Source organism: Lithobates pipiens, unplaced genomic scaffold (genome assembly GCF_037356315.1).
Source record: "Lithobates pipiens isolate NorthernLeopardFrog02 unplaced genomic scaffold, aLitPip1_a1.2 Scaffold_18, whole genome shotgun sequence".
NCBI lineage: Eukaryota > Metazoa > Chordata > Amphibia > Anura > Ranidae > Lithobates > Lithobates pipiens.
In genome coordinates this window covers 615,416,718-615,437,482 of record NW_027507758.1, presented here as the reverse complement: position 1 = coordinate 615,437,482, position 20,765 = coordinate 615,416,718, and the positions used below count along the sequence as shown (strand labels likewise).

Genomic DNA, 20,765 nt, shown 5'->3' with positions numbered 1-20,765 from the left:
ATCAGCACCCAGGAAGAGGAGAACCTTCGGACAGAATTCCGTTTCCCATGGCGCAAGGAGATTAAATACTTGGGAATCTATCTATCGAACACCATTAGGAAAATATATACGAAGAATTATATCCCCTTACTCGATGAAATCAAAAGAGAAATAAAAAAAATCTCAGCATGTTCCCTTTCTTGGCTAGGGCGTATCAACGCAGTTAAAATGATACTAATCCCGAAGATAATCTACAAGTTTCAAATGCTGCCCATCCCGCTCTCTTCTGCTTACTTCAGATTACTGAAAAATCTAATTTCGAAGTATATTTGGCAACATAAAAAACCTAGAATTGCCATGGGGGTGTTATGCAGGGGAAAAAGACACGGGGGACTGTCTGTCCCGGACCTAAAAAGATACTACAATGCAGTGGTTCTGTCTCGAGTAGTTGAATGGGCGAAAGAGGCAAATAAAAAGAGGTGGGTGAGTGTAGAGAACACAATGAGTCAAGCACTTTTAGGCCGCACGATATGGAACCCTCCACAGTTTAGGTCCATTGGACCTCACGCTCACGAGATAACACGTTTAGCCTTAAAGATATGGGACCGAACACATTCACAAAATAAGTGGGGGTACAATTCACCTTTGATTTTTCTTAAAGATAATGTTTTTTTCACTCCGGGTAAACAGGAGGTGGGGGGTAATTGGATCAGGAAAGACACAGCACAACTAAAAGATATATTAGTTAACGGTAAAATAGCTTCATTTCAAGCACTTAGTTTGGACACAGACCTTATGAAAATGGACGGGTGGCGGTTCCTCCAACTTAGCCACTTCATTTCAAGTTTACCTCAGCCAATTCGTGGTGAAGAGGAACTGAGACCCTTGGAGCGTTTATGTCTGAGAGAAACATCAAAAAAAAATATTACACTTTTATATAAGATTCTCTCTGAGGGGGACGAATTGGAGGACCCGCCATACTTCCAAAAGTGGGCATCAGAGCTGGGGGTCACAATGTAGCACACCAACTCGGAATAAGATTTTCAAACTTACTCACTCGGGGGTTGTAGATAATAAACTGATAGAAACGAACTACAAATGCCTTGCAAGGTGGTATGTGACACCCGATAAAATGGCCAAATTTGGAATAGAGCAATCTGCGGATTGCTGGCGTGGGTGTAAAAAAATTGGGACTATGGCCCACATTTGGTGGGATTGCCCCATTATTAAAACTTATTGGAGAAAAATCTTAGAGATAATTAAAGTTGTAACAAAAAAGGAAATAAGAGAAGACCCGTGGACTGTCCTATTTCATGGGACAGACGAACCCATAAAGCATTATAAAAACTCATTAATTCCAACCCTGTTAGACACCGCCAAAAATTTAATCCCAAAAAAATGGAAGGAAAAGGAGAGCCCTAAAATATCGGATTGGATTTTTCGCTTAAATGAAATACAAAAAATAGAAAACTATAATGAAGGGGATGATGAGGTAACAGCAGAAGAGGGAGGTTTAAATAAATGGGCTTTGTGGGAAGAATTTAAACGGTCCTGGAGATACGTGGAGGAAATTACACAACAAACTTCAGAAGAAAGTATTATCCTGTTAAAAAATAACGGTCACTAAGAGGGAACCAACTAGCGGTCCTACAAGGTATGGGTGGGGTGGGTTGGGGGGGGGGGGGGGAGGGGGAAAGTAGAGGGGTATTTAAAGATTACATTGGTGTAGGTTCAAACTAATAATCTTTTTTCTTTTGCTATGGTATATATTGTATTTGTATGAATATGGTCCCTTTCCTTTCCATACATGTATTTATTTTGCTATGAAAAAAAATCTGATATAAATAAAGAATTAAAAAAAAAAAATAAACAAATGGAACATAATGCTCTAATAATAATAATAATAAAAGCTTTTTATTTGTATTTATTATTCATTTGTTCCATTCCATTTGTTTAGATGCGGCATTGGTTATTTCGGTTAATTCGTAACTTTAGATAAATTTGAATTCGTTACGTTCACAAACAGCCAAATTTGAAAGGAAATTCCCAATACCTATAATTTAATAGTTATTATTTAGCATTTTACTGATTTTCTTTCTTTTTTTTTTTCAGACTTTCGAATTCGGAATTAGAAAATTCGGAAATTTGAAAATTCGAAATTCCGAAATTAGAAAATTCCGAAATTTGAAAATCTGAATTATCGGATTTCCAAATTTCTGAATGTTCAAATTTCTGAATTTTCGAATTTCCGAAAAAAAGCAAAAAAATTAAAACAAACCAAATTTTTGTCAGTGCACATGTCTATTTAAAAATGTCACATTCTGAGCAGGTGTACGTATCATGGCACAGTGTTGAGTAGTCAACAAAGCCTCAGGTTATGGTACAAATGCATCAGGCGTATGGTTCACTTCTAATTCGAGGTACTTAATGTTGAGTTCACGTGCACGTATCCTGGCCGTTAGTGAGAGCGTACACCGAAGGGTAAGGAAGAAATAGAAAGTAAAGACCCCGTGCATGGGTGAGTGGGTTCAGCCCGAATAATTATGGGACTCCCTGGGGAGGTGGGCCCAGTAGATGGTTGGAGAGCCTTTAAATAGTCTGAGGCAGCATGTGCAGAGTCCCACTGGGTCCAGTTCTGCTGGAGGAGACCCAAGTGCAGGGGCTCGGCCCCTGGGGCAGAATACCATAAGGAGCCATTAAGAAGACACTGAGGTTCCAGCTAGGCTTAGGTGGGGGGGGGGGCTCTATTTACAAGCTCATTAAGTTGGGTCTGGAGGAGATCACTGGAGAGAGCCAGGAGGAGGTTGGTAGGGAAGAGTCCAGCTGTCCTATGGTGGTGTGAGTCTACATTTCTACTCAGAAGAGCCTGGTGCATATTGGCAGGAGGCATCCGATGATCCTGTGGCTGTGTGAGTAAAAGAACCCAGCGCCGGGGAGGTTATGACTGTGTGTAGCTTTTAATCCTTGGTTCACACCTATGTGCTTTTTTAGTGCATTTTGACTACAGTCCATTTAACATAGTTTCTTAAGGATCTAGTTCACATCTGTGTGTGTTAAGCTGGTGCATTTTTTGGAAAGGGTATAGTGCTCCACCGGGCACCCCAGGCGCGTGCGCGTGCACACCGTTCACGTGCGCGCACGTGTGCACGCTAACGCGATTGGCGCCAGTGGCCCTTTTTAAAGGAACAGCTGCAGATGTTCTGTGCTGTTCGTCTGCAGCTAGTACCTGAAGCAACCTGTTTTCTGCCTAATAGCCCACCTGATTATCTGACCCGGCTCCTGTCTGACTTCGCTGCTCTCTCCTGTCCCGACCCCGGCTTGCCTGACCTTGTCTCGGACTGACCACCGTTGCTGAACTTCTGCTTGTTTACGTTTCTCCTTTGCCATTTCCCTGCTGGTTCGTGCCTGTTGTCGGTCCTGCATATTCCCTGCTCTGAGACCTTCCTGGACCTGCTGCTGCCTTTCAAGTCCTCTGGCCGTCTACTCTGCCGCCACAGTCAGCTTGCCAACCATCGTCTGCTGCCTGCATCTGGAGGATCTCTGCTTCACCTGCATCCGGCCAGACGCTCCTACCCCACTGTGCTCTTGTCCCACTGTTCCCACTCCAGAGCCGTAAGAGAGGTCTCCTTCCACCAAGTCAGGCTCACCACCCAGGTACCTAACAGTACGAACAGCCATGACTGAGCCTGTGGAAGGAGCCTCCGCCATGAAGGAGATCTGTTCGCATCTTGCGGCCCTCACCCAGGCGTGGGTTCAGGAGGGATACACCAGGTTGGAGGAACGTGTCCAGCACCTATCTAGTTCCGGTCCAACAGTCTCGGTACCTCTGCCTCCTCCTGCTCAACCAACCACTCATCCTGCTGTTCTGATGCCTCCACCTGAACCAAGGGTACCTATCCCGGAGAGGTTTTCAGGGGACCGTTCCAAGTTTCGGGCCTTTCGCAACGCCTGCCAGTTGTATTTCGCCCTTCAGCCCAGAACTTTCTCCCTGGAAGCAACTAAGGTGGGATTCGTCATTTCCCTTCTGCAAGGAGAGCCTCAGTCCTGGGCCCATCATCTCCTGGAAAACGATAACTCCCTCACCCAGACTCTCTCTTCTTTCTTCAAAGGAATGGCCCAGCTTTATGACGACCCCCAACAGACTGCCACTGCGGAATCTGCTTTATCTGCGCTCCAGCAAGGCCGCAGGATGGCCGAGGACTATGTTTCGGACTTCAGACGCTGGAGCGCAGACACCCAGTGGGACGAGTCAGCCCTGAGACATCAATTCCGTATGGGTCTGTCTGAAGGCCTTAAGGACGAACTGGCCCGTGGTACCCCGGACTCTCTGGAGGGCCTAATTGCTCTTGCCATCCAGATTGACCGGAGGCTTCGTGAGCGAAGGGCCGAACGCTCCTCTCAACCTCATAGACCAGCCTGGATGACCGCAAGAGCTCCTACCCCGGCACCCTTTTTCACTTCTCCCCCTCAAGGGGGACCTGCCAGTGTTGCCCAAATCTCTGATGAACCCATGCAGCTCGGACTGTTGCGGCCTACCCTGTCATCTGAAGAACAAGCCCGGCGCCGGCAATTGAACTTATGCTTGCATTGTGGTGGATCTGGACATTATGTGACCAACTGCCCTGTTAAGACACGTAAGTGCCTTTCTTCTGTGTCTGACAGCTCTGTAACCATGCCAGCCAACACCTCCCACATTGCTCTTCTACTTTCATTACAGCTTCAGGAAAAGACAGTCTGCGTCAACGCTATCCTTGATTCCGGGGCCTGCAGTTGCTTCATCGACTCTGCTTTCACCTACCTGCACTCCATACCTCTTCGGAGGAAGACCTACGGACTTTCCATCTTCCTGGCTGACGGTTCTCAAATCAAATCAGGTCAGGTCACCCAGGAAACTCTTCCACTACCAGCTACCACTTCTTGCCAGCATACGGAACTACTAACTTTTGACGTCATTTCTTCACCACTGTTTCCGGTGATCCTGGGCATACCTTGGCTACAGGCCCATAATCCCACCATTGACTGGTCTGCCGGGGTGGTGAAGTTTCTGTCCCCCTATTGTCTAGATCACTGCCTTCCTGGAGTTTCTGCTCAGCCTGGAACGCTTCTCTGTCTGGACTCCGACCTGGACTTGTGTCAGTCAGTACCTGAACCATATCACGAGTTCCTGGACGTTTTCAGTAAGCGGGGGGCTGATTCCCTTCCTCCACACCGTCCCTATGATTGTCCCATCGAGCTCCTTCCAGGAGCAGAGATCCCATTCGGACGCATCTTTCCCCTGTCTGAGAAAGAACAAGAAGCCCTGAAGGACTACATTGCGGAAAACCTTAAGAAGGGGTTCATCCGCCATTCCACATCTCCTGCAGGTGCCGGAATATTCTTTGTCACCAAGAAAGATCAGTCACTTCGGCCCTGCGTAGATTACCATGAGCTGAACAAAATTACGGTTAAAAACCGTTATCCTCTGCCCTTGATACCTGAACTTTTCCAGAAGCTGAGATCGGCTACTATCTTTACCAAGTTGGACTTAAGGGGAGCATACAACCTGGTCCGTATACGGGCTGGCGATGAGTGGAAGACTGCCTTCCGAACTCGTTTTGGGCACTACGAGTATCTGGTGATGCCTTTTGGGCTCTGTAACGCCCCTGCCACCTTCCAGCATCTGATAAATGATGTTTTCCAGGACTTTCTGGACATTTTTGTCATTGTTTACTTGGATGATATCCTGATCTTCTCCGGATCCCTAGAACAACATCGAGGGCACGTCGGCAGAGTGTTGCTTCGGCTCCGTCAACACGGATTATACGCTAAGGCCGAGAAATGCAGGTTCGAGCAGCAGAACATTCAATTCCTTGGCCTTGAAATTTCCCCAGCAGGCATCAGAATGGATCCGCAGAAGGTATCCGCTGTTCTCGACTGGCCGGCTCCCACTGACAAGAAGGGGATTCAGCGTTTTGTGGGCTTTGCAAATTTTTATAGAAAGTTCATTAAGGGGTTTTCTGCCATCATCTCCCCATCACCCAGCTCACTAAGCAAAACGTGCGCTTCCATTGGGGCCCTGAGGCACAGGTAGCCTTTGAGAAACTCAAGAGCCTGTTCACTTCTGCTCCCATTCTCAGCCATCCTGATCCGTCTCGACCCTATATCTTGGAGGTCGATGCTTCCGAAGTAGCGGTGGGGGCAGTGGTTTCCCAGCGTCAGGGCAATAATGACCTGATGCACCCCGTAGGGTTCTTTTCCCGAAAACGTTCTCCTGCGGAAAGGAACTATGACGTGGGGGACCGGGAGTTGCTAGCCATCAAGTCTGCATTAGAGGAGTGGAGATATTTACTGGAGGGGGCGGTCCATCCTGTGCTAATTTACACTGATCATAAAAACCTCGAGTATCTCCGAACCGCTAAACGCCTGAAGCCTCGGCAGGCCCGCTGGGCCCTCTTCTTCTCTCGGTTCTGCTTTCATATTACATATCGTCCTGGTTCAAAAAATGTGAAGCCGGATGTGCTTTCTCGCATGTTTGATGGTTCCAAGGATACCGCACTCCCAGACACCATTCTTCCTGCTAGCACCTTTTTGCTCGTTCAGCCAGATCTGCTGTCCCAGTTAAGAGGAGCTTCCCTTAATTCCCCTTGTCCTCCGGGGATTACATTGGCAACCAGAGAGGGCCTGCTATGGAAAGACAATCAAATCTTTGTCCCTGAGGACGTACGAATGAGGGTCCTGGGCCTTCTTCATGATCATCCCCTCGCAGGGCACTTTGGCTTTCGCAAGACTCTGGAACTCGTGCAGCGTACCTTCTGGTGGCCTGGCATGAAGGAATTTTGCAAGCAATATGTTAATTCCTGCCCCGTGTGTATTCGAAGTAAAGTTACCAGAAACCGGGCCTGGGGGCTGCTGAAACCGCTCCCTGCACCTGACCGACCCTGGCGAATGATCACCATGGACTTTATAGTCGAACTTCCTCCCTCTGAGAACTGTACAGCCATTTTTGTAGTTTGTGACCGCTTGTCCAAGATGGCCCATTTCCTACCCTTGAAGGGAACCCCCTCAGCATCCGAGACGGCCCATATCTTCATTAGGGAGATAATCAGACTTCACGGAGTGCCCGCTAATATTGTGTCAGACAGGGGGGTCCAGTTCACTTCCGATTTTGGAGAGCCCTATGTGAGACCTTGAAGATAGAACTGGCCTTGTCCTCTGCTTACCATCCCCAGACCAATGGACAGACAGAGCGTACCAACCAGACTCTCGAACAATATATTAGGTGTTTCACGTCTTTTGTGCAGGACGATTGGGTATCCCTTTTGCCCTTGGCGGAGTTCGCCTATAACAACGCCAGTCATTCTGCCACAGGGCAGTCTCCGTTTTTTGTAAATTATGTTTTTCATTTGTCATTTCTTCCTGATCTCCTTTAAGAATCTCCTGTTCCAGCAGTCCAGGACACTGTGTCCTTTCTCCATCGCAACAATCGGATCCTACTAGAAGCCATAGCCAAGGCTCAGGCGGACAGTAAGAAGGCCTTCGATCAAAAGAGAAGAGGAGAACTGGTTCTTCAAATCGGGGATCAGGTATGGCTTTCAACTTCTAACCTGAAATTAGCCTGTCCTTCCAAGAAACTGGCACCCAAATTTTTGGGGCCGTTTCCAGTTAAGAGGAGGATTAATGAAGTGTCTTATGAACTATCCTTACCTGATTCCATGAAAATACACCCGCTTTTCCATGTATCTCTGCTTAAACCTTCTGTACCTGATCCCTTTCCTGATAGAGGAACAAGACCGCCTGAGCCTGTTCTTGTTGATGGAAATGAAGAATATGAGGTTGAGGCCATTTTGGACTTCAGAAGACGGCAGGGACAAGGTCAGTTTTTGATTAAGTGGAAGGGCTATGGGCCGGAGAGTAATTCTTGGGAACTTGCTGTTAACCTGCATGCTGACAGATTAATTCGGGCCTTCTTTTCCGCACACCCGGAAAAGAGAGTCGTTAGGGGCACCCGGAGGTTGCCCCTTGTGGGGGGGCAATGTCAGGGCTCCGTTCGTTCCGTGCGAGCGGATCGCCGCTCGTGCATGCGCACTCGCGCCGCGGGTCAGCGCGGGCACGCGCGCCACCGGGCGCCCCAGGCGCGCGCGTGCACACCGTTCGCGTGCGCGCACGCGCACGTGTGCGCGCTAACGCGATTGGCGCCAGTGGCCCTTTTTAAAGGAACAGCTGCAGATGTTCTGTGCTGTTCGTCTGCAGCTAGTACCTGAAGCAACCTGTTTTCTGCCTAATAGCCCACCTGATTATCTGACCCGGCTCCTGTCTGACTTCGCTGCTGTCTCCTGTACCGACCCCGGCTTGCCTGACCTTGTCTCGGACTGACCACCGTTGCTGAACTTCTGCTTGTTTACGTTTCTCCTTTGCCATATCCCTGCTGGTTCCTGCCTGTTGTCGGTCCTGCATATATTCCCTGCTCTGAGACCTTCCTGGACCTGCTGCTGCCTTTCAAGTCCTCTGGCCGTCTACTCTGCCGCCACAGTCAGCTTGCCAACCATCGTCTGCTGCCTGCATCTGGAGGATCTCTGCTTCACCTGCATCTGCTACTGCATCCGGCCAGACGCTCCTACCCCGCTGTGCTCTTGTCCCACTGTTCCCACTCCAGGGGGACTTGAACCAGAGCCGTAAGAGAGGTCTCCTTCCACCAAGTCAGGCTCACCACCCAGGTACCTAACAATTGCTCAAAGAACCCCTAGAAACTATTGGAGGAACCCTGACTGAAAAAGGTTGGACTTGGCAGAAATATATTTTTATGCGAGTGGAGATGACCCATATACAAGGATATACAGTACGTACAGTGCCTTGCGAAAGTATTCGGCCCCCTTGAACTTTTCAACCTTTTGCCACATTTCAGGCTTCAAACATAAAGATATAACATTTTTATTTTTTGTGAAGAATCACCAACAAGTGGGACACAATTGTGAAGTGGAACGAAATCTATTGGATATTTTAAACTTTTTTAGCAAATAAAAAACTGAAAAGTGGTGCGTGCAAAATTATTCGGCCCCTTTACTTTCAGTGCAGCAAACTCACTCCAGAAGTTCAGCGAGGATCTCTGAATGATCCAATGTTGTCCTAAATGACTGATGGTGATAAATAGAATCCACCTGTGTGTAATCAAGTCTCTGTATAAATGCACCTGCTCTGTGATAGTCTCAGGGTTCTGTTGAAAGCGCAGAGAGCATCATGAAGACCAAGGAACACACCAGGCAGGTCCGTAATACTGTTGTGGAGAAGTTTAAAGCCGGATTCGGATACAAAAAGATTTCCCAAGCTTTAAACATCCCAAGGAGCACTGTGCAAGCGATCATTTTGAAATGGAAGGAGTATCAGACCACTGCAAATCTACCAAGACCTGGCCGTCCCTCTAAACTTTCAGCTCAGACAAGGAGAAGACTGATCAGAGATACAGCCAAGAGGCCCATGATCACTCTGGATGAACTGCAGAGAACTACAGCTGAGGTGGGAGAGTCTGTCCATAGGACAACAATCAGTTGTACACTGCACAAATCTGGCCTTTATGGAAGAGTGGCAAGAAGAAAGCCATTTCTCAAAGATATCCATAAAAAGTCTTGTCTAAAGTTTGCCACAAGCCACCTGGGAGACACACCAAACATGTGGAAGAAGGTGCTCTGGTCAGATGAAACCAAAATCGAACTTTTTGCCCACAATGCAAAACGATATGTTTGGCATAAAAGCAACACAGCTCATCACCCTCAACACACCATCCCCACTGTCAAACATGGTGGTGGCAGCATCATGGTTTGGGCCTGCTTTTCTTCAGCAGGGACAGGGAAGATAGTTAAAATTGAGGGGAAGATGGATTCAGCCAAATACAGGACCATTCTGGATGAAAACCTGTTGAAGTCTGCAAAAGACCTGAAACTGGGACGGAGATTTATCTTCCAACAAGACAATGATCCCAAACATACAGCAAAATCTACAAAGGAATGGTTCACAAATAAACGTATCCAGGTGTTAGAATGGCCAAGTCAAAGTCCAGACCTGAATCCAATCGAGAATCTGTGGAAAGAGCTGAAAACTGCTGTTCACAAATGCTCTCCATCCAACCTCACTGAGCTCGAGCTGTTTTGCAAGGAAGAATGGGCAAGAATTTCAGTCTCTCGATGTGCAAAACTGATAGAGACATACCCCAAGCGACTTGCAGCTGTAATCACAGCAAAAGGTGGCTCTACAAAGTAAAAAACGCAAGGGGGCCGAATAATTTTGCACGCCCCACTTTTCATTTTTTTATTAGTTAAAAAAGTTTCAAAAATCCAATAGATTTCGTTCCACTTCACAATTGTGTCCCACTTGTTGGTGATTCTTCACAAAAAATAAAAATGTTATATCTTTATGTTTGAAGCCTGAAATTTGGCAAAAGGTTGAATAGTTCAAGGGGGCCGAATACTTTCGCAAGGCACTGTATACACACACACAGCACAAGGCCGTGGTGTTTTTCAGGGCTGAAGTTCCTCAAAGCTCCACAAGATGGTGATCTCACTTCTATCCAAAATCAAAGTCTCTATGGAATACAGACAGGAAGTGATGTCAGGTAGAAATAGGAAGTTCCTGGCGAGAGGTGGGTTGGGAGGAAGTAGAGAGGAGACATTGCTGGAAGTGGCAATAGAGGAGGTAATAAGATCTTATTTTCTATTTACACCCAGTAACCCCCCCAGTCATGTTCCGTCCTCTTCCTCCATAGTCACTGTGACGTCTTTTATCTCCAGCAGATGATGATATATGCATATATAGTGTGGAAACCTAGATTAACCCCTTCAGGAGCAGAACATTGATCTTAATTTTGGAGATCTGTCGCCATTTCCCCCAATGACCTTCTCAGTCACCTCATCAGCCTATACTAACAGAATTTACGACTTTTATTAGTGGTGGGGGATGGGGGGCTTATTTAGAGGGGATTGGATTATGGATGTCTTTATTCTACTAGATTCAAGTAGGAAGAAAGAAGAAAAAATTTAATTTGTAGTAAATGTCCTGAAAACAATTTTTTTTCATAATGATCCCAGTCTCGGATATTCATCCTAAAATGTAAAGTCTCCAGTGTACACGGAGATCATAGAAACATTTGGTGTCCTGGCAAAGCCCAAAGACAACGTTCATCTTTCAGTTTAGGAGAGGTGGGACGCACCCGGGAGACATGATTCTGTGTGTGCAGAAACCTCGCAGAGAGCCCCTCACAGCTTAATAAAATGGAGACCTGAACATCGAGGTGAGGAGGATTCTAGGAATATCATTTGATTTTACTATTCATTTTCAAATCTAGAATTTTCCTCCTGTGAAGTCTGGTGATCATATGACCATCACATTGCCTCCCCTCCTTCCGCGATAGACTTGAGAAGATTCTAGAAGTCACCACCAAGATCACAGAGCTGCTGACAGGAGAGGTGAGCGGTGCCGGGAATTCTGGGACATTATCCAGTAACAGACAAGGGATGTGTCTGGATGGTGACTGTATCATTGTGTGTGTCAGGTTCCTATAAGGTGTCAGGATGTCACTGTCTATTTCTCCATGGAGGAGTGGGAGTATTTAGAAGGACACAAGGATCTCTACAAGGACGTCATGATGGACAATCAGCCGCCCCTCACATCACCGGGTAAGAGGAGACTTTATTGTAAAGGAGAGAGCAGTACGGAGGCTCCACCCAGATCCCCCATCATCTGATAAACACATAGAAACAATGTATTCAGTCAGTGTGTGTGTTTCCTACAGATGGATCCAGTAATGGGAACCCACCAGAGAGATGTCCCCGTCCTCTGTATTCCCGGGATTCCACACAGGTCAATATTAAAGAAGAGATAAAAGAGGAGGATGATGAGGCCGGTGTAAAGGAGGAGTCAGAGTTTCCAAAAGGGCACAATGATCTGTACCAGGACACCATGGTGGAGTCATCCAGCTACAGAAACCCACCAGAGAGATGTCCCCGTCCTCTGTATTCCCGGGATTCCACACAGGAAGATCACACCATCCCTCACCATCATCAGGTAGATGAGGAACAATCACTGATAGTATCATTAGGATCTGTACATTATCTGCATTGTTACAATTGATGTCCTTTTTATTATATATTCAGAGTGGAGACCTGAGTGACTCCAAAGCAGAAGTCAAAGAGGAGGATGATAAGGATGGGGTAATGGAGGAGTCTTTAAAAGGGCACAAAGATCTGTACCAGGACACCATGGTGGAGTCATCCAGCTACAGAAACCCACCAGAGAGATGTCCTCATCCTCTGTATTCCTGGGAATCCACACAGGAAGGTCACACCATCCCTCACCATCAGGTAGATGAGAAACAATTATTGGGAGTTATGATTTATACACAGCATGTTTGCTACCTTGAATGTTTTAGTTTATCTTTCAGAGTGGAAACCTCGGGAATGGTAGTATTGCTGTCAAAGAAGAGTATAAAGAGGAGGATGAGGCGTATGGAGTGATGGAGGAGTTTTTAGAAGGACACAAGGATATGATGGAGCCACCTAATACCAGGAACACACCAGAGAGATGTCCCCGTCCTCTGTATTCCCGGGATTCCACACAGGAAGGTCACACCATCCCTCACCGTTACAAGGTTGGTGGGATGGAGCATCTAGAACATGGACTTTTGGAGACGACATGTGGATTTTTTAAATATGATGTCACAATACTAAATCCTATATTTTACCAATGTTATTTTCTATATTTTTCTTGGTTTAGAGTGAAGATCTGATAGATATAAAAGTTGAGGGTAAAGCGGAAGAAGAGACATATGTGAGGGATGATCAGCAGTCTATGGAGGAGGATGGAATAACGGGGACATTTATAGAGGAGGACACTCCTACAGAGATCAGCACAGGTGGGTCATTAACACTAAATGCATTCCTCCACCCATACTGCTCACTGATTGGTCTAGAGTAGGGCAAGGACTGGGTGATATCAGCCTGTAATCCCCTGGTCACTTTCCTGAGCTGTGTTCCCAATCCTGTATTCCTGTATTTCTCTTGTATAATTTTCCTTCTCGGTGCTGCAGACACAATTTATGTAAACTGGATTTATGGAGATTCTAAGTTTGTTGGTTTTCACCATAGGAGTTGCTCTATCTAGGCATCGTTCATGTGTCTTGGGTCTTCTTCCTCATGCCTGGGTCTAGCAATATCTCTGACAGAGCAATTCACCCAAGGTTACTTGCTGTTTTCTGGCTGGGTGGAGGGATATGTCTGTATAGTCTCAGACCCAAGTCACTGAGTGCAGTCTCAGGAGATGGGAGGCAGCGGTGTGGGACCTCTGCAACTTTATAGCCCCGACCATTACACTATAACATTTATACACATCATATTTACCAAAAGTATTGGGACACCTGCATTTACACGCACATGAACCTGTGTATGCAAGCCAAGCTCAAGCGGAATTCCATTGGAAAAACCATCCCAGATTTCATGTGTATGGGGCATTAGTCTATAGGGTAGAATATATTGAGTTGGCCCACCCTTTGCAGCTATAACAGCTTCAACTCTTCTGGGAAGGCCATCCACAAGATTTAGAAGTGTGACTATGGGAATGTATGACCATTTTTCCAGAAGCACATTTGTGAGGTCAGGCATTGATGTTGGACAAGAAGGCCTGGCTCTCAGTCTCCACTAAAGTTCATTTGCACTGGTCCAAATCATTTGGTGGAGGGGGGATCATGGTGGGGGGTTGTTTTTCAGGTGTTGAGCTTGGCCCCTTAGTTACAGTGAAGGGAACTCTTAAGATGTTAGCATACCAAGACATTTTGGATAGTTTCATGCTCCCAACTTTGTGGGAACAGTTTGGAGATGTCCCCTTCCTGTTCCAACATGACTGCCCACCAGTGCACAAAGCAAGGTCCATAAAGACATGGATGAGCGAGTTTGGGGTGGAGGAACTTGACTGGGCCTGCACACTGTCCTGACCTCAACCCGATAGAACACCTTTGGGAAGAATTAGAGCGGAGTGGAGACTTCCATATGACATGTATGTGGGGACAGTGTTTTCGGGACACTATATTTGGGGACATAGAGTGTTTACAATGTGTGGGTACACTGGGTCTGTCATCAGTGTGTAAAAAGCTTTGAAAAACAGCTCATGCTCACTGATCATTGGCTGGCTTCATCGATCTGCTCTCCTCTCCTCACTGATAACTTCCATGTGAGGAGAGGAGAGCCAATCACCTAGCAACCGACTCTCTTTTTACATCACATGATGGCTGTGATTGGACACAGCTGTCATGTGATCAGGAGGGCCAATCACATTGCCCTCCTGCCGATCGGAGATGTGCCGTGTCAGGGTGACACGAGCACATCGGGATCACGCCGCTGTTTTATGCATTATGACCTCATTAGAGAGAGCGGTATTTAGGAAGGTGCAGGTTGTCTTCCATCCATCTGCTCATGTCTAGTAATAATCTTTTTATTTCTATTTTAGTAGATGGACGGGAGATGAGGAAAACCTCAGAGGATTGTCTCACTTTGTCTCCACACTGTAAAGTAGAAGATGAGGACATCACACAGTATAGTCCAGGAGAAAACCCGACTACCTCAAATGTCCATCCGGCACCACACAGTGTAGATGGACCATCGTATTCCTCTTATCCTGAGGAACCTCAGACTGTGAGGGACGGTGAGAAGCCGTATTCCTGTCCTGAGTGTGGGATATTTTTTTCAAAGAAGTCCAGTCTTTACAGACATCAGAGATCTCACACGGGGGAGAAGCCATTTTCTTGCCCTGAGTGTGAAAAAAGTTTTGCACAAAAATCTAATCTTGTCACACATCAAAAGTCTCACACGGGAGAAAAGCCGCATTCCTGTCCTGAGTGCGGGAAATGTTTTTCAAAGAGATCCCATCTCTACAGCCATCAGATGTTACACACAGGAGAGAAGCCGTATTCCTGTTCTGAGTGCGGGAAATGTTTTTCACATAAGGCCAGTCTTAACATACATGAGAGATCTCACATGGGTGTGAAACCGTATTCCTGTCCCGAGTGTGGGAAATGTTTTGTGAATAAACCACAACTTGTCATACATCAGAGGTATCACACCGGGGAAAAACCGTATTCCTGTCCTGAGTGCGGGAAATGTTTTTCAGTTAAGTCACGTCTTTACAAACATCAGAAATTGCACACAGGTGAAAAGCCATTTTCCTGCCTTGAGTGTGGGAAATGTTTTGTACAAAATTCAGAACTTGTCGCACATCAGAGATCTCATACGGGGGAGAAGCCGTATTCCTGTCCTGAGTGCGGGAAATGTTTTTCAAAGAAGTCCAATCTTTCCGTACATCAGAAATCTCACATAGGGGAAAAGCCGTATTCCTGTGCTGAGTGCGAGAAATGTTTTTTAAAGAAAGTAGAACTTGTCACACATCAGAGGTCTCACACGGGGGAGAAGCCGTATTCTTGTTCTGAGTGTGGGAAATGTTTTTCAGACAAGTCCAATCTTTGCAGACACCAGAGACTGCACACCGGTGAGAAGCCATATTCCTGTTCGGAGTGCGAGAAATGTTTTATACAAAAATCTGAACTTGTCAGACATCAGAGGACTCACACAGAGGAAAAGCCGTACTCCTGTCCTGAGTGCAGGAAATGTTTTTCACTTAAGTCCAATCTTTACAAACATCAGAGATCTCACACGGGGGAGAAGTCACATTCCTGTTCCGATTGTGGGAAATGCTTTTTACAAAAATCAGAACTGGTCACACATCAGAGGTCTCACACGGGGGAAAAGCCGTATTCCTGTCCCAAGTGTGGGAAATGTTTTTCACAGAAGTCCAGTCTTTACAGACATCAGAGATCTCACACGGGGGAGAAGTCACTTTCCTGTCCTGAGTGAGGGAAGTGTAGCCTTATGAGTTTATGTGAAATCTCCATTAATACCTGTACAATATTGTAATTAGAAATACATTTCCATTAGATTTAAATATATATGTAAAGTATTGAGTGTTGGGTTGGTGTTACTGTAATTGGTTCAACTTCAAAGCTTGGCCTTTTGTTTTCCCTGATAACATCTCACCTGGGAAGTAAACAACAGCTTTCGTTGACTCATCCAATCAGGCTGTTCCCAATATACATTGACTAGGTACAGTGACCAATTAGGGAGAATGTATTAGCCACACTACAGAAAGTAGGGGGGGGGATATAATGCTTTGTGAGCAAGCCAAGACACACTGGTGTGGGAGCACACGGCAGTCACCATGGGCTGACCTGAAGTTAACAGGTAACCTAACTCTGAACTTGCACCTTATATTGTATTGTAAATACGATTCTGTGAGTAATTTGTAAATATCATGTAAGCCAGGGGACCTACACTGTATATTGTGATGTACATACTGTCTGGTGTGTAATTTGTATATATTATGTAACCCTATAAATGAATGTGTATTGCTGATTGAACTATCTCTTTTGTACAAGATCTCTCAGATCTAGATATGTATATGTCCATACTACTACAATGATTGAGGGGTATGTACATAATCATAAATACTAGTCAACAAATGGCGACCGACGAAGGGACAGGAAAAATTGGTGGTCTCTTTCAGCAATATCTCAAGGGGTTGCAATATCTACAAAAGGCACACTATGAAAGGGTTTTTCATCTGAATGCTAAAAAGTAACATTGGGTGATCTAGGTGCTCAATATAGAAATGGGCTATAAAAAAATAGCTGTGTTGTACAGTGTGTAATCATTAGGAAGCCTACTGTTAGTATACTAAGGAACACATCATTTATGCTAAAAGCTAAATATATTATAGAATTTGTACATGAAGAGTCCAGATACATTAGAAGGAGATGAAAAGAGCTGTTGCCCAATGTTTATATGCATGAAGATTCAGTCTATTTAAAAAAAAAAAAAAAAAGGTTTGAAAGATGATTCCTGCAGTGGATGAAGTGCATGTAACAGGAATTGAGAGTACAGCACAAAAGATGGATAGGGAGGACAGACAGTCTTTAGAAAATGTGCTACTTGTAGCTAACAATATTGGCAAACTATTGCCAGGAGTGCACATAACATTTCATGCAGATAATGTCTTGCAACGATGTAAATTGCTGGGAGTTGCCAACTCCAGAGATCAGGTTAAAGTTTTACTATTAACAGTTAAATTAGACACATGGTCTTCCTTACCAGACCATGTTAAAGAAGGAAGAGCAGATTACAATGAAACTGTAGATGAACTGCTAAAAATATTATATCCCTTTGACCTAGGCTTAATAGCAGCGTTTAGAACAAAACAGGAAAATAATGAGAATCCACTTCTTTATGCAAACAGGCTATGGTCAGCTTACTATGTAGGCAAACGGAGAAATGTAAACAGAGAGGACCCAGAGTACAAAACCCTCCTAATATCTAATGCCCATCCAAAATTTAAAAGTCAATGTGGATTTTTTATAAATCCTCTTAAAGATTCATATCAAAGTATCATGGATTGTATGCACAATTATTTTCATGTAGCCAGAAGGTCTAATTCTGTGAAATCAAAGATTTATCACCAGCCTACAAACAAAAATACCTATTTAGCAAGCCACACTACAGGAGAATTGGCCACCTTTTCAAACAGAAAGAGACATCATTACAATTACAATGCCTCCAAAGATAAGATCTATAGGCATGGCTCCACAGTTACTAGTCAAAGGCAAATAGCCTCATGCTCCCCTTTGAATGTAAATACCATGGAAAGCGATCTCAGATTACAGCACAGGAGATCAGTTCTGAAAGAACTTAAGTTAATAACCACAATTACGTCTCTTGAAAATGAGATTAAGCTACTGAAGGCACATATTCATAATTGGGAAAATACCAATAAAATAATGGAAACATCACAACATGTTCTTAAGGAAAAATATGAAGCATGCCATGCAGATGTGGTACAGTGTAATAAAGAACTAAAAGAAATAAAACAATCTTTTGATCAAATTGTTAAGACCCCACAGAAAACCGTCTATTCCATTCAAACAGAAAATACAGGAGGGAGGCCCAATCTATCTATATTATCTGCTAGGACTTCCCCTTACGGGGAACAAAACTTAAATATAAGCAATGTAGAAACAGTGAAAGAAGTACCAGATCTAATGTGTCATTCAGATGTCTATGATCTGAGTAATTTATTTTCACCAGATCCAAGTGCGGATGTCAGTGAACATATAACAATGTAAATATGTAAATGTAACAATGTGGTAGTGTTTGCTTTCTTTGTGCCAACGAAAGGGAAAAGGGTAATAACTTTTGTATAAGTTATATTTTCCAGGTGCAGGGAGCTCATGAAAAAGTATTTACATGTTAAGCAGGTGTATCAATATAGATGTATATACATAAATACATACACCTAAGGTAATGTATATTAGGCTAGGTATTCAAACATGGTTATTTGTAATATAGGTGTTTATCTTCCCCAAAGGATCAGAAGACTGCCATAAATATTCAAAGGTATAGGGTACAAGTGTTGCTTAGTACAGAATCTTACTCTTGCTTCAGTTTATTTTTATTTTTTGTTCTTGGTTGTTGTTTTTTTTTTTTTTCTCTCTCTCCCGTTTGCAGAAACACATAACAATTAATTTGCAATTACCAAGGTGCTATCCAGGATGTATGGGATGCAATCGAAATGAATGTGTATGTTTGAGTGATGGAATGCATGGGTATGAACTGTCCATGTGTAAACAAAGATATTTTTCTTTTTTGTACTTAACATTGCTTTATGGCCATAAATAAGTGTGATCACACTAATGCGCATGCGTTGTACTGTTTATAATTTTTTTTTTTCATTGGAAATGAGCTCAATACTGGTACCAGTTTAAATTTATAATTTTTTTTTTACAAGTTTAAATGTACTTGCGAATAAATAACCTGTGCAAAAATATGAAATTTCAATCCCTATAACTATGAGGAACTGTAGGGATGTTGTGTAGATCTTGGTTTTCTCCTTTCCTGTGGTTTAGAGTGAAGGTTCTTTCACTCTGACACTCGGAAACTACCACGATACATTACTTTGCACCTTGTGGCATCTTATGGATTCAGTAGGTCTTGTGTTTTGTTTTGTTTTTCCTTCCAAATTAACTCATGTGATGCTAATATGTGTGAAGGTTATAGATCTACATGTTGTCGTTTAGAATTTAAGTATTTACAAACCCTCCCAGTTTTTCCATAATTTTTGGTCTGTCCGAGTATAGATATGGGGGTGGGTCCTGGACATTATTGACTGTACTTACGGTTAATGGACCCATTACCTTGGCTGGAAGTCTGTTCCAAGCATCCACTACTATTGTAGACCATTATGAACCTCTCAGAGAGGTACAGTGAGGTGTTATTAATGATTTTTAAGTTTTGTATTTTAGGGTAATTGCCCAAACAAGGATGGATGATCGGACGCAGATGGGGCAAAGTATTGTGAAACACAGATGAGGACCTTAAAACAATTTTATGTTGGTTTTAAGGAGAAGCCTTGAATGGAATTAATTACAGTCAGGCCTTACTAAATTCTAACTTCTTTAGGGCGGTCTGTTTCAATAAACAGAGGTCCTGCTCTCTCTAATACAAATTTTTGTGGCCTGCTTGACTTGCAAATTGTTTTGCACTAAGAGTCAATTAATATGTTAATCACCACCGAGAGAGGGTGTTGCGCAATGTTTGAAAGCAGATTCAATCATTTTGTTTAACACAATTACAGATTCAAGGCTCTTTAACAAATTAAAGGTTGAGGCAGCATTCAATCTGAATAGTTTTTTTCTTTATTGTTTTTTTTCTCCTTCAACTTTTTCTCTTAAAGAAAACTATTTTTTTTTTTTTCTTTACTGCCTATATCACCTTATTTTAATTTTTTTGGTGATTCTTCAGTTTGGCTTGCCTATGGTGAAATAAAAAAAAAAAAAAAAAGAGGGGAGTATGGGGAACATTATATGGAGAACATTTAAAGCAATTACAAATGTTGATATAGAATATTAAAAGCTTCCCTTTAGCATTTTGGGGATGGGTCGAGTATCCAACAGTTTTTTTTTTTCTCTTATGACATTGGATAATTGTTTTATATAATTTTAGGTCATTGTAGCTATTATCATGACAATAGTAACATAAGGCTTTAGCAACAGCCATGTGACTATTTTCTGTGTATATGTGACATACAATCCTCTCTACAGTTCTAATGTTGGGCAGTCATCAGATGTGGTCATTGATATATATTTTTCTTTTTCATTTCTTTCTTTTTGTGCCATAATAAGTTCAAAGAGCATTGCGTCAATATCATATAGATATACTGGGACTGGTGAGACTCATAGTGATTGGCAAATAGCAGGGAGTATAGTACATTTGTACTTAAGAGTATTTTATTTAGATTTTTCCAGAAGCCACTAGTGACTGGTGACATCACACCTATCTGTATTCTGAAATCCAGTCATGTTTGTCTGCGTAGGCGACACTGCCTAATCTGCAATGAGAACTCTTAAAGTGATGACCTCTTCCGTAGCCTGCTAAAGGCAGGGCTCGTGCAGTAGCTACACATGGTAGCCAAGGACGGTGCCCAAGGTTTGGGACCAGCACTGAACATAGCTTCAGTAACAGGAGTTAGTGGTGAGTTGCGATGGCAACAAGAACCCCCTGCACACTTGAAGGGTCATACACAGACACACAGTGGTATACGGCAGAAGTTACTTGCAGGCATATGACCATGGAGGAAGAAAGATGGGGGGTGGAAATCAGACACCTGGCTGAAGGGCGTAACCAAATTGTTACACGTCATTGAGAAAGGGGTCTTATTAATATGTCGCAGTA

At 44.0% G+C, this 20,765-nt stretch overlaps 1 protein-coding gene across 1 annotated transcript in view; it reads left to right on the top strand.

Annotated features, from left to right (window-relative positions):
* The window catches only part of LOC143986837 (uncharacterized), a 548,778-nt gene that overhangs the window by 466,527 nt on the left and 61,486 nt on the right, over nt 1-20,765 (top strand). The window contains 9 exon segments of the mRNA XM_077485246.1: nt 4,642-5,156; nt 7,390-7,541; nt 10,489-10,641; nt 11,498-11,621; nt 11,738-12,009; nt 12,099-12,305; nt 12,374-12,592; nt 12,718-12,856; nt 14,443-15,842. Of these exon segments, the coding sequence (XP_077341372.1) occupies nt 4,642-5,156; nt 7,390-7,541; nt 10,489-10,641; nt 11,498-11,621; nt 11,738-12,009; nt 12,099-12,305; nt 12,374-12,592; nt 12,718-12,856; nt 14,443-15,842 (3,181 nt within the window).